Source organism: Pteropus vampyrus, unplaced genomic scaffold (assembly GCF_000151845.1).
Source record: "Pteropus vampyrus isolate Shadow unplaced genomic scaffold, Pvam_2.0 Scaffold170, whole genome shotgun sequence".
Classification (NCBI taxonomy): domain Eukaryota; kingdom Metazoa; phylum Chordata; class Mammalia; order Chiroptera; family Pteropodidae; genus Pteropus; species Pteropus vampyrus.
The window spans coordinates 3,843,260-3,856,414 of record NW_011888951.1 but is presented as its reverse complement, the minus strand read 5'-3'; the positions used below and the strand labels follow the sequence as shown (position 1 = coordinate 3,856,414).

The window sequence follows — 13,155 nt, the reverse complement described above, 5'->3', positions numbered from 1 at the left end:
GATTGCACCGACCAGAACCTCTAATACCATGTTGATTACAAGTGGTAAGGGTGGACATATCTTAATACAATTATTTTATTGTAATGAAATATACATAACAGACTTTACTATTGTAACCATTTTTAAGGGTATGATTCAGTGGCATTAAGTACCTTCATACTGCTTTCCAACCATTGCCATCATCCATCCGCAGAATTCTTTTCATCTTTCAAACTGGCACTCTAGACCCAATAATGAAACTTTCCGTTCCTCCTTACCCCTATTCTGCCAGGCCCTGACAATCAGCATTCTACATTCTGTCTCTATGATTTTGACTATTCTAAGCACCTCATATTAGTAGAATCATAAAATATTTGTCTTTTTGTGCCTGGCTTATTAGCATAATGCCCTTAAGGTTCATCTATGCTGTCACATATCTGAATTTTTTTTCCTCTTTAAAAAGCTGTATGAAATGCCTGCATGTATGAATGATATTTTGCTTATCTATTTATCTGTTGATAGGACATTTGGGTTACTTCCAAGTCTTAGCTATTGTGAACAATTCTATGATGAGCATGGGTGTACAAGTATATCTTCAAGACCCTACTTACAATTCTTTTGAGTATATACTCAGAAGAATAGTCGCTGGATCATATGGTAATTCCTTTTTGATTTTTTTCCCCATAGCAGCTACACTATTTTCAAACCTGTCTTTTTTCCAAATCTTAGGGAGAGAGCATTCAGTCTTTCACCATTAAGTGCAATGTTAGCTGTAAGTTCTTTATAAATGTTCTTTATTATGTTGAGGAAGTTCCCTTCTATTCCTAGTTTGCTAAAACTTTTTATCCGGGTGTTTAAAAATGCTTTTTCAGCATCTACTGAGATGACCATATAGTTTTTTTTATTCAATATCATGAATTACATTGACTGGTTTTCTAATGTTAAACCAACACTGCCTGCTGGAATAAAGTGCCACACAGTTATGACTTACTTTTTTCTTAAATATACTTCTGGATCCAATTTGCTAAAATGTTTAGAAATTTTGCAACTATGATCATAAAGAATATTGGTCTGAAATTTTCTTCTAGTGTAATGTCTTTTTCTGGTTTTGGCATCAGAGTAATGTGGGTCTCACAGACTAAGTTGAGAAGCATTCCTCCTCTTAAATGCTCTGGAAGAGTTTGTATAGAACTGGTACATATATATCAATTATCCCAGAGCTCAATGATGCTCTTTTTTGTTTTTTCAAGTTCTTTTTTAATCTGTTTCATTTTGGACAGTTTTCATTGCTATATCTTCCAAGTTCACTAACTTTTTCTGTTACAATGCCTGATATACCAAGAGCCCTACCCAGTGTATTTTTCATCCAAGATACAGCTTTCATTTTTATAAGTTCGATTTGAATCCTTTTCATATCTCCCATGTCTCTAATTATTGTAACATCGGGAACACAGTTAACTGTCTTAATGTCTTTCCCTGCTAATTCTCCTGTATCAGTTTAAAGTCAAATTTAATTGCCTGATTTTTCTCATCATGGTTTTTACTTTCTTGTTTCTCTGTATGCCTGATAATCTTTGACTAAATGCCAAACAATGTGAACTTTTTGGGGTGATAAATATTTTGTATTTCCATAAATAGTCTCAAGCTTTGTTCTGTAATGACATTACATACCTAGAAACAGTTTATCTTTTGGGGTCTTACTTTTAAAATATTTTAGTCAAGACCAGACCACATTTAGTTTAGGGATAAATATTCTCCACTACTCAAACAAGATCCTTCTGAGTACTCCCGTCAATGCTCCATAAAGTATGAGGTTTTCCAGTCTGAATAGTGGGACGATACTGTTCCTAGTTCTGTGTGAGCACTAAGCTCTGTTCTCTCAGATGGTTGCTTCCCTGGCTTCAGGAAGCTTTCTAAATGCATCCACCAAACAGTATTGTGGCTAACTACTCTGAAGGGACTGCCTATAGAGCTCTGCAGAGCTTCCTCTTTTTTGTTATGCTGTCCTGCAAACTCCTGTCACCTTAGACTCAAGTCCATCTCCTCAACTCTGGGGACCACAGGGTTTCACTGCATATAATACAGCCTAGAAGCTCTCTCAAACTGGAATAATCATTGGGATCATGTCATTTGTTTTCCATTCACTGCCTATCCTTCATTGCCTAAAAACCACAGTTAGCTAGCTATTTTTGTCCTTTTTTGTGGGGGCGGGGGTATTTCAAGCATAAGGTAAATCCAGTCTCTGATATTCCAACTTCATCAAAAGTAGAAGTTATATACGGCTGCTCTTAAGGTTTGTTTGTTTTTTTGTGATGTTCTAAAACACTCTGCAAGTATAGGGTGGTTTTCTTTTTAAGTTTCTTGTTTAGACTTTCCTGAGCTTCTTGAAACTAATAATCAGCATCTTTCAACATTTCTTGAAATTTCTCAGAGAGATAACCATCCTATACTACCCACTTTGTCTCTGTTCTACATTTTCTAAAGCTCTAATTAAATCAATATAGTAGGCTGGTAAAATCTGAATAATTTCCTTCTAAGTTCCTGATTTTCTTCGATGTATTCTTTTTTTTAAGAAAAATGTGCTGAGCACATACTATGTGGCACATACTGTTCTAAGCAATGCAAAAACAAAAACGAATAAGAAACTAAACCTGCCATCTCTAGAATATTAAATACTGAAGTCTAGAAGAAAAAAAAAGGCAGACATAATACTTTGTGTTAGGTTTTTTTGGGTTTTTTTATGCCTACAGCACCTGGTCTTCTTAGGTGGTCTCCCATCCAAGTACTAACCAGGCCCAACCCTGCTTAGCTTCCGAGATCAGACATCGGATTGTTCAGGGTGGCATGACTGGAGACCATGGACCATGGTTCCACTGGGGTGCGAACCCAGGACCTTCTGCGTGTAAAGCAGATGTGCTAATCGCTACACTATGTAAACACGTCCTGAGTTAGGTTTCTGTGATCATGCTACTATGGGAGCAGAAAAGGAATACCCAATCCAGACTTGTTAGGAAGGTCAGATAAAAGAGTATTTCTCAGAGAAGACATATGAGCTGTGACTTAGAGAGAGGTTAATATATTATTATAACTTTGAAAAGAAAATTTAAATACAAATATACCAATTGATTTTTAAAATAAAAAACACTCTTCTCAAATCTATGTTGATAAAATGTTCTAATAAAAATAACCGAAGAATTTATGAATTCTCAAAGTCTAAAGCTTACAATGCCATGCATGGTCTGAACTTCTCCAGTTTCACCTCACATCATTTACCCCCTCGCTCTCTTTGCCCCACTCATACTAGACTCTTCCAGTTCCCCATGTGCCATGTCTTTTCCTGACTTAAAGACCCTTATTCATGCTGCTTTTTTGTGTACAATGCTCTCAGCTTACCCCTCTATGCTACTCATCATTCTGCCTTTTACACTATTACTTCAAGGTTCAACTCACAATCTTACTTTCTCAGAGGAACTGTCCCTATTCTAGACTAAGTATACTTCCTTAGCACATTTGATACGCATGATACTTATTTCCTCAGTGTATGCCTTCAGCAACACTTTAGAAACTCCGAGAGCGAGAACTGACAATCTTATTCACCACTGTCCAGACCTAACACATAAGGACTCATAAACATCAGGTGGACTTACTATACCTGACCATTTTAAGCTTAGGAATCAATATAGTTTAGGATGTTTAGGTCTCTGAGATGATTCTCCTTCCTGACTACCTAAGATAAAAAAGGCAGTTACAGCTTTCAACACAATCACTTCAGTTATTAATATGTGACTGGATAAATATCACATTTTTACTTGCACAAATAAAAAATATTTGATATAGTTTTACCATTCAAAAAATAAATATAACATTTTGTGGTAAGAACTTACCAAAATGTTTTTCTTATGTCGTTTCTCCTTTATATGTTTATGAGCTCCCTGGATATTTTCAATGTGAATTAAGCAAAGTTTGCATAGATACCGGCAATTGGTATATTCTGGTGAGCGCTGAAAAGAAAAGTTTAAAAATGTACTTTCTCAGAAAACAGAAAAGTAAATTTTTGACTATATATGTGAATGACACAATTATGTAAGTATAAGAGACAAAAATAAGCACTGAAAGAATAAGTTTTTAACAAGCAAATCAGTACTTATATACCCAAGAGACAGTTGTCCTTTTCAAAATAGTCATCATAGGAGATCAGAGACTTCAAAAAGCTGCAACTCTTGACAAAAAGATTTCCTCATTTTGGAATATTACATATACGATTTTGTTTAATTGAAAAATCTGACCCCCAAATTTAGCAAGAGTCCTGCCACAGACTAAAAATAAATATAGTCATCTTGTATTCGGTATCTATAGACTTTACACCGACCCTATGAGGACTCCCCTTTTTACTAGCGAAACAACTAAATCGCAAGGATTAAATAATTTGTCCAAGGCAAGATGCAAATAAGAAAATTCGGCTAAAAGTAGACATTCCAATTCTTTAGTATAAAAATTCTTTCAAATCTGTCCCTATTGGAGAATGACTTAAGCCTTCACAAAGACTTCTACTTTCTAGTTTCCTACTAAAACTACTCCTTAATTCAATAAATATTTTTTGAGCTCATATTATATATCTAACATTTTTCTAGGAGCTGGACATAATCGTATAAACAAAATAAAAATCCCTGTCTTTATGAATTTACATTCTAGTGTAAGGAGATAGGAAATAAACAAATGCACAAATAAATAGGAATATAGGAAGGGCAGTTAACTGTTTTTTAAAAATAGTGTCATCACTTAAGACTTTATCGATAAAGTAACTTAAAATGATTTAGTTGTGTGGATATTTGGAAAGAGACACTCCAAGGAGAATGGAAATGTGAACGGCAAGGCCCTGTAGTGAGAATCTGCCTAATGTGTTTGAGAAACTGCAAAAAGGCTTAGTATGACCGGAACAAAAAGGTAAAGGGAACCAGATCACAAGGCCCCTTGTAAGGACTCTGGCACTAAATGTTTTTGAGTGGAGAATTACAAGACCGAATCAATATTTTAAAAGAATCACTTGTCTTTTATATTAGAAATAAAAGATGGAATTGCTTATCGCCATTATGAGTACTCTGCAATAATCAAGAAATGATATGATGTTGGCTTGGTTCAAGATAAGAGTGGTGGAACAGGCACAAAGAGTTGGGTTCAGGAGTTGAAAGCATAAATACAGAATATCTAAACCATGAATATTAATGAGGTTATTACCAGAGTCATGAGATCACTCTTCATGTGAATTTTTCAATTGTAAAATGTTAGCAGACAAGGATATATCTGGATTCCTTTAGTAAGAAAAGCTTGATAGAACACTGAATGCGAAGTTAGTAGGCCTGGGATGACATCTCAACTGACCATGGATAAAACTTTTAACAATGGAGTCTGCTTTTATGTCCTTAAAATAATAAAAATTGCCCTACCTGATAATTCTATAATTAGCTAATTCTACAAGTAGCTAATTTCTATTTAGTGCTTACTACATTTCAGACACTGTGCCAAGAACTTTACTTGCATTATCTTATTTAATCCTCACAACAGCCCAATGAGCTAGGTGTCATTTTTACTAACTCCATTTCAATGAGTTTTAAAGAGGTTAAATAACTTATCTGATGGTATTCAACCTGTAAGTGGCAAAGCTAAACTCAGTGACTCTAAAACCCATACACTTAACCACTAAGCAAACTATCTCTAATTACTGACCAACTACTACGTGCAATGTACTGTATTAGGCACAACAGCAAATAAGACAAAAATGTTCTTACCATTGTGAAACTTCTAGTTTCACAGAAGAGAAATGAAAAATGTTTTAAAATTCTTTTATTATAGATACATTTTATTTTACCATTTAACAAACAAACCACTAAACTTTTAAAGTTTCTGTAGACCAGCTAGAATATAATTTCTGGGCATGGAGATTCTATTCTAACTATTTCCTCGTCAATATTTAACACTCACTACAGGGAAGTTTAATTGTTTGGATTTATTCCTTCTTTGGTAAGGGTTAAAAATCTACATCTTTACTCCTTAATGAGACAATCTATGGATATGCACTGTGAACAAAAGGACCTGATGAAATAAACAAACAAGTTGGTAAGATTATTATTAATGAGTGTCTAAAGTTGGTAAAGAAAAATGTTAACTAAAAGTATATTAGATTGAAAACAAAGAGATTTCGGAGGGTGCAAGAAACGAGATGTCAGAAAGGGGTTATAGACATCTATGCTGGTTATTGGCACACTGATTTTATATTACTGCTCTCTAAATTCAATAAGAAATAAAATGTTTTCCATGCTTCCAAGCTTATCCTTCACCCCAGGCCATTCTTTCTTACTAACATCAAATATCCATTCCACCCCAACTTCTTCCTTCTCCCAAGAACTGACCTTTCCCATCTAATTTCTTATGTATCTTCCCATCCAGTTCTCTGCTTATTTTTCTTAAAAATACATTTTTCACATTTCCTTTATACATTCCATATAATTTACCTATACCACCCTTCTGCAATCCATCTGGTCAACTAGTCACTTCTTCACACTCAGTTCCAATGTCATCTCCTTATAAAGCATTCTCCAATTTGAAGCCTCTTTACCCCAGCTCAAGCTGGTCACTCCTTTGTCTAAGATCTAGTTTTCAAGCAATATTGTTATTATTACTATTACTATAATATGCTTACATGTCTTATACTACTTAGAAAACTACCAAAAGAGCAGTATCATGTTTTTAAAAATGCCACGCATACCTTAATTCAACTTTTTATCACCAGATCACAGCACATGAATTCACTCAATATTTATCTTAACAATGCAGATCCAGAATAGCTACTAATTCCAGGCTTAAGAAAGAGAAAGTGAAAAACAGAACTAAATAAAATAGCAAATTGCAAAAAAGACTTCTAACTACGGTCTCGTGAGACTATCTGCACAGCTCAAACTCTGTCTTCTACTATAGGCCTCTACTGTTTGATATTCCTTTCTATTTTCATAAGGTGACTACTCTGTCATAAGTTCTATTAATAACCCAGGATTGCTTTCTTCAATTCAGCTATGAACTCACTTTTTTAAACTATACAAAATCTGACCATTTCTTTCTTTCATTATTTATCAAGAGAAAGGACCTATTTCCTTACATGCATACTCACAAATATCCCAAGTACCTATTTGTGAATGGATTAATTTATAATTTTTTTCCTTCAATACCTCACAGTATTTTTATTGTTAAGGCTAGGAATGTGTATTTCTAGGTTAAGAAATTAATTAGTACTCAAGATACCAATAGCTAGAACAGTTCCTAACACATAGAGGTTCAGTAAACATGGGAGAAAAAAAAGGAAAGGAGAAGAGAAAAAAGCAAGGGGAGAAGGAAGAAGTCTAAAACAGTATGCAGTATTTTCTAATTTATTTCTATGACTCCAAAAGGACTGTTAACTGATAATGGGTAGAAACTGTGCCATTTTCACCAATATATTCCCAATGCCTAACACGTTACCTAGAACATAAGCACCCAGGATCTATCTGATGAGTAAGTAAATCAACGGTCAGCAAACTTCTCCCAAAGTAATATTTCAGTAAACATTTCATGCTTTAGTAAATAGTAGATATTTCATGCTTTGAGGACCATATAGTCCCTGTAGTAACTACTCAGCTCAACTCTGCCATGATAGCACAAAAGCAGCCATGGACACTATGTAAACAAATGGGCATAGCTGTGTTCCAATAACACTTTGTTTACAAAAACAAGGGGCTTGGTATGTTTTACCACGATTTAAAAGAAACAAAACACACATACAAGAAAATAAAAGGGTAGGCCACAGTTTGTGAACCTCTGGAATGAATGAAGTCAGACTCACAAATATAAGGATGTGCTAAACAAAAGGAGGGAAGGGAGAAGGAGGAAAGAGAGAAGAAGAAAGGAAAGAGAGAAAGAAAGATAAATGCTATCTCAGCTTTAGGAATAGAAGAAAAATAAAAAGAACTGTACTTGGGAAAGAAAAGTTATGAGACATGCATCTTCCTCCAAATAACTAAAACAACATAGTTTACTTTTTCAAGTCGAAAGATGTGATCTCTTTCTAAGCGTTCTTCTGCTTGTTTCAAGCCTAGCCTCTGCTCAGGTGTCAATGTAGATTCATCTATCACAGTGGCATTTTCTAAATAGTCCATCTCTGAAGAATTTTCTTTATTAGAGTCATCATTCTTCATTTTACCTAGAAAAGGAAGCAATCACTTAGTTACAATCATCAGAACTAGTAAATTAAAGAAAAACATTCGATTAATACATACACAAAAAAAATATTCTTTCCTTGGTTGTGTAAGTTGGCATATCTATGTAAAACATAAGTATAAGAGATGCACATGGTATCAAAAGTCACAAAGAAAAATCAACTGCATGGGTCAAATGCCTATCTTGTTCTTCCAATCTATCAAGAGACAAATAGGACTTAGACTCACTATGCAAGGTTAACATAACCATCTTGTAGAATCTCTGAAGTAAATATGATAAAAAGCTCTTTTAAGTCCAAAAGATTAGTCACTTAACTAAAGTCACTTTAGTGACTTTATCACTATACAGTAGCAACTAAAAGAACATATATGCTCCAGACCACAAATCCATACCAGGATCCTTCTTTCTTCACTTTCACTGAACTCATAGATATCTTCATAACATCAGTATTTTTCCTCTGCTACTCTACCTACTAACTAGATTGTAATCTCTTTAAGGCATAGACTATGTGCTTTCATCTTTGCATTTCCAGCACCTAACAATATGTACCTGGAATATAGTAGATTCCACCACCAATGAGATTTTGTAAATATAAATCGAGTCGTGTTATTCTCTTGCTTGAAATGATTATAGGCTTTCAAAGAGTTCAGAATAAAGTTTAAACTCTCTAGTGTATTACACACAGTCCTTGCCTTCATGAAGGCGGTAAACAGAATAAATACAACAATTCCAAGTTGTAGTAAGTGAAATAAAGCAGGAGTCCCCAACCCTCAGTTCAAGGACCAGTACCCACAGGTCTGTGGCCTGTTAGGAACCAGGCCACACAACAAGAGGTAAGCGGCAGGCGAGAGAAGCTTCATCTATATTTGTGGCCGCTCCCCAGCGCCAACATCACCCACTGCCTCAGCTCCACCTCAGATCATCAGGCATTATATTCTCATAGGAGCACCAGTCCCTGGTGCCAAAAAGATTGGGGGACCGTAGTTATAAAGGAAAAAAGCAAGTAACTGAGAGGGAGACCAAGTTTAGATATGGGAGTCAGGGAAGGCATCTCTGAAACTTTAAGCTAAGACCTCGAGAAAGAGAGCTATAATGTTTGTATCTGTAGCCTTACATCCTGCCCTAACACTTTTCACTTCATTCATACCAAATGTGCTAAAATGGATCAGTTACTTCAAATCTCAATGCCTTTATGTACGCCGATTCTTCCACCAACAAGGCCCTCCCCACTTCAGCTAGTAATGTTTACCTGTCCTGCAAAATTCAAATTAAGTGTCACCTGTTTCAGAAGACAACTGACATTCTTTATAGTCTATAATAGCACCCTCTATTATCTCACATTTGCACAGCAATGTAATTTACATTCATTTATCTATCTCCTACATTAGATGAATTCCTTGATGCCAATGACTAGATCTTATTTAACTTTGTACCTTCAGATTCTAAAACAATGCCTAGACCACATCTGACTTAACAGATGAATAAAATAATTAATTAAATAATAGGTGTTAAATAAATTTGGATGTATCTAAAAGCACTTTTAAAAGTAAATGCTCATAGATAATCAACAAATCTCCCCACTCTGCCTTCAAAAGCCAACTGCATGCATCTAAAGGAACTCTGACGGTCAATTCTATTGATCTAATTTTCTAATCAAAGAATAGTATGCCGCTGGAGGTGATGTGGCTCCTACCCAAGAGCACAGAACAGAAAGGCAAACTCTTATATAAAGATATTTTAAAAAGGATTCAAATAGAAGTGTCAGTAGGTTAGCTAAGTGCTTCTTAAATCATTGCCAGGGGAACAATAATGCACCATGAGCAATCTGCAACTGTGTCCTAATATTCAAAGAAATAGTTCAATAATTTTACGACAGAACTGTAAAAGAAATGGTGAAATCTGAGTTTTATTTCTACGTTTCACAAAAAAGCACTGTTAGCAAAGCAATATCCCAAACTTCTCTTCTATATATACAATTTGGTTTGCACAAGGAAACTAACATCAGCAAATCCTGCAAAATTATCATTTCTGCCAATATAATTAGAGAAAGCTATATATCTTTAAGTTAAAAAAATAAAATCACTTAATTTTCTAAAATAAACATCAAAACTAAATAACATCAAGTAGAGTTTCCCAAACTTTGTTCCACAGAACACTAGTTCCCTGAGATATTAATACTCTCATAAAACAAGAGCTGAAAACAGGTATTCAAACAAAAACCTGTATATGAATGTTCATAACAATACTATTCACAATAGTCAAAAGTCAACACGACTCAAATGTCCATCACTGAATAAATGAATAAACAAAATGTGACATATCCGCATAACAAAATACCACAGATTGGATGGCTTAAACAGCAGAAATTTGTTTTCTCACAGTTCTGGAGGCAAGAAAGGCCAAGATCAAGGTGCCAGCAGGGTTGCCGTCTGGTGAGAGCTCTCTCCTTGGATTACAGACAACCACCTTCTTACTCACTGTGTCCTCCTCACTAGGCCTTTCCTCAGTTTGCAGGGAGAAAGATCTTCTTCTTCCTCTTTTTATAAAACCTCCAATCTTATCAGATTAGGACTCCACTCTATGACCTCATTTAATCTTAACTACTTCCTGAAAGCTCTTATCTCCAAATACAATCACATTGGGAGTCAGGGCCTCAACACAGAAATTTTGAGGGGACACAATTCAGTCTAAAGCATCAGATTTAAAAAGGAAAGAGGTACTGATATATACATAATGAACTTTGAAAATATGTTTAAAGAAGGAAGCCAGACACACGCAAAAAAAAAACACATATTGTATGATTCTGTTTCTATGAAATATCCAGAATAGGAAATACACAGAAACAGAAAGCCTATTAGTGGTTGTCTCAGGCTGGGGGAAGGGGGAAAATAGGAAGTGACTCTTAATGGGGTATAGGTTTTCCTTTTGGGGCTAATGAAAAAGTTCTGCAATTAGTTAGTGGTGATGGTTATACAACATTGTAAATGTACTTAATGCCACTGAATTTTACCTTTAAAATGGTTCAAGATGGTAAATCTTGTACGTGTTATACTACACAAAAAACTTTAACTAGAAAAACCATATGACTCCACAATTTCATGCCTATATATATATATATATATATATATATATATGTATAAAATCAATCTATGTATCTATCTCAAAGAGAAATGAAAACATACATCCACACAAATGTTCATAGCAGCATTCTTCATAATAACCAAAAAATAAAAAACAACTCAAGGATCTATCAACTGATGAAAGAATAAACAAAATGTGATATAGCCATACAATGGAATATTATTCAGCAATAAAAAGGAATAATGTATTGATATACGCTACCACATGGATGAACCTTGAAAATATTATGCTAAATTTAAAAAGCCAGACACAAAAGCCACAGGTTGCATGATTCTATTTATGTAAAATAGGCAAATCTACATTGAAAGTAGATCGGTGGTTGGCAGTGGCTAGGAGAAGGGGTAATTAGTAACTGCTAATGAATATGGAGTTTCTTTTGGGGGTAATGAAAAGGAAGAATGAGACAGTGGCAATATCTACACGACTTTGTGAATATACTAAAAACCACAAAATTGTATACTTTAAAAAGGCAAAAAAGAGTGGTGGGCGGGATGCAAACATATTTGACTATAGGAGCCACTAAATTTATATTTGCTCAGGCTTTTTATCTACCATAGTAAATGTAGAGGTTCTTTTTTAGCTTAAAGAGCCATATTATTAATGTCTTTTTTGTAATTAGTTAAAATCAATCTGGGGATAATCTAAAGAACATTAATACAGGAAAATCCCTCCAAAAATGTGACTTGTGGGATAATCTAATTTGTACTTACTCAAATCATCCGATATGTCTTCATTTCCTGAAGCACTATCATCAGAATCACCAGTATTATCTGTACATGTTTGTTGCTTCTGAGATCGTGGACAGTTTTCCAAAGCAGATTTTTCTCCCTCTATGACATCAATATTCACTTTGTCCAGAGAAGTAAAGGAAATTGGAATTTTTTTTCCAATGTGCTGTAATTCTGCCTGTCTCATGTTTTCTTTCAACAGTAAACTGGGCACTTTCTCTGCTTCTGCTGGTGAACTGGGAACCTTTTCTGATTTCATCTGAGAATTGGGTGCTTTTTCTGCTTTCTTCTGTGAACTAAGTGCTTTTTCTGCTACCATTGCCAGTGAACTAGATGCCTTTTCTATTTTCACTGGTGAACTGGGTGACTTTGGTGATTTTTCTACTTTTGCTTGTAAACTGGATGCCTTTTCAACTTTTGCCTGTGAAACAGATAGCTTTTCTGATTTTACTGGTGAATTAGGTGACTTTTTTGCTTTGCAATGACTTTGATCTCGAAGAACTAACCCCAAATCTTTAGAACCTGGAACGCTAGCAGCATTTACTTTACATGATTTAACTTCTGTTTTTTCTACACAAATATCATTTTGCTTATTTTTTTTACTACTATTCCTATTTGGAGAGCTGGTCCCAATTTCTTTTATGGATTTATCATTTCTGGCTTTCAAAGTTTGATTAGTTATAACTTTAACTGTTTTGCTTTCTTCAGAAACAGCCCAAGTATTCTTCTTTGGTTCATGATTTTCATTTTTAGAGGTCTTAGACTCTTCCATTATTTGAAAACCTGCTTTCTTTCCAATTGTGTTATTGTAAAATGGCAGATCTCCAGCAGTTCGAATTGCTTCAAATCCAGTTTAGGCGAGCAAACTATTGAATTAAAAAAAAAAAAAAATCTGTTATTTAAAATACAAAAGCATTTTTTAAAAAATGGTGAGACATAAGAAAACTTTTTAAATTTGTTCTCAAAACTAAATAGTAAAAAAAGTTTAAGAAATATAAGAAAGCCTACTTAGTAAATAATAGTCAAATGCTCATAAAGAAAGTTCTAATGTAATTAAGGCAGT

At 34.6% G+C, this 13,155-nt stretch overlaps 1 protein-coding gene and 1 pseudogene across 11 annotated transcripts in view; both read right to left on the bottom strand.

Moving 5' to 3' along the window:
- ZCCHC11 (zinc finger CCHC-type containing 11) overlaps positions 1–13,155 on the bottom strand; it is a 101,912-nt gene that overhangs the window by 59,048 nt on the left and 29,709 nt on the right. For all 11 annotated transcript variants that reach the window (XM_023536787.1, XM_023536783.1, XM_023536786.1 and 8 more), the window contains exons 3-5: positions 12,075–12,958; positions 8,043–8,206; positions 3,864–3,980 (exon numbers count right to left, since the gene is read on the bottom strand). In XM_023536787.1, the coding sequence (XP_023392555.1) occupies positions 3,864–3,980; positions 8,043–8,206; positions 12,075–12,864 (1,071 nt within the window). In that variant the 5' untranslated portion in view covers positions 12,865–12,958. The remainder of the gene's footprint in view (positions 1–3,863; positions 3,981–8,042; positions 8,207–12,074; positions 12,959–13,155) is intronic.
- On the bottom strand, positions 2,721–2,835 carry LOC111745962 (annotated as a pseudogene).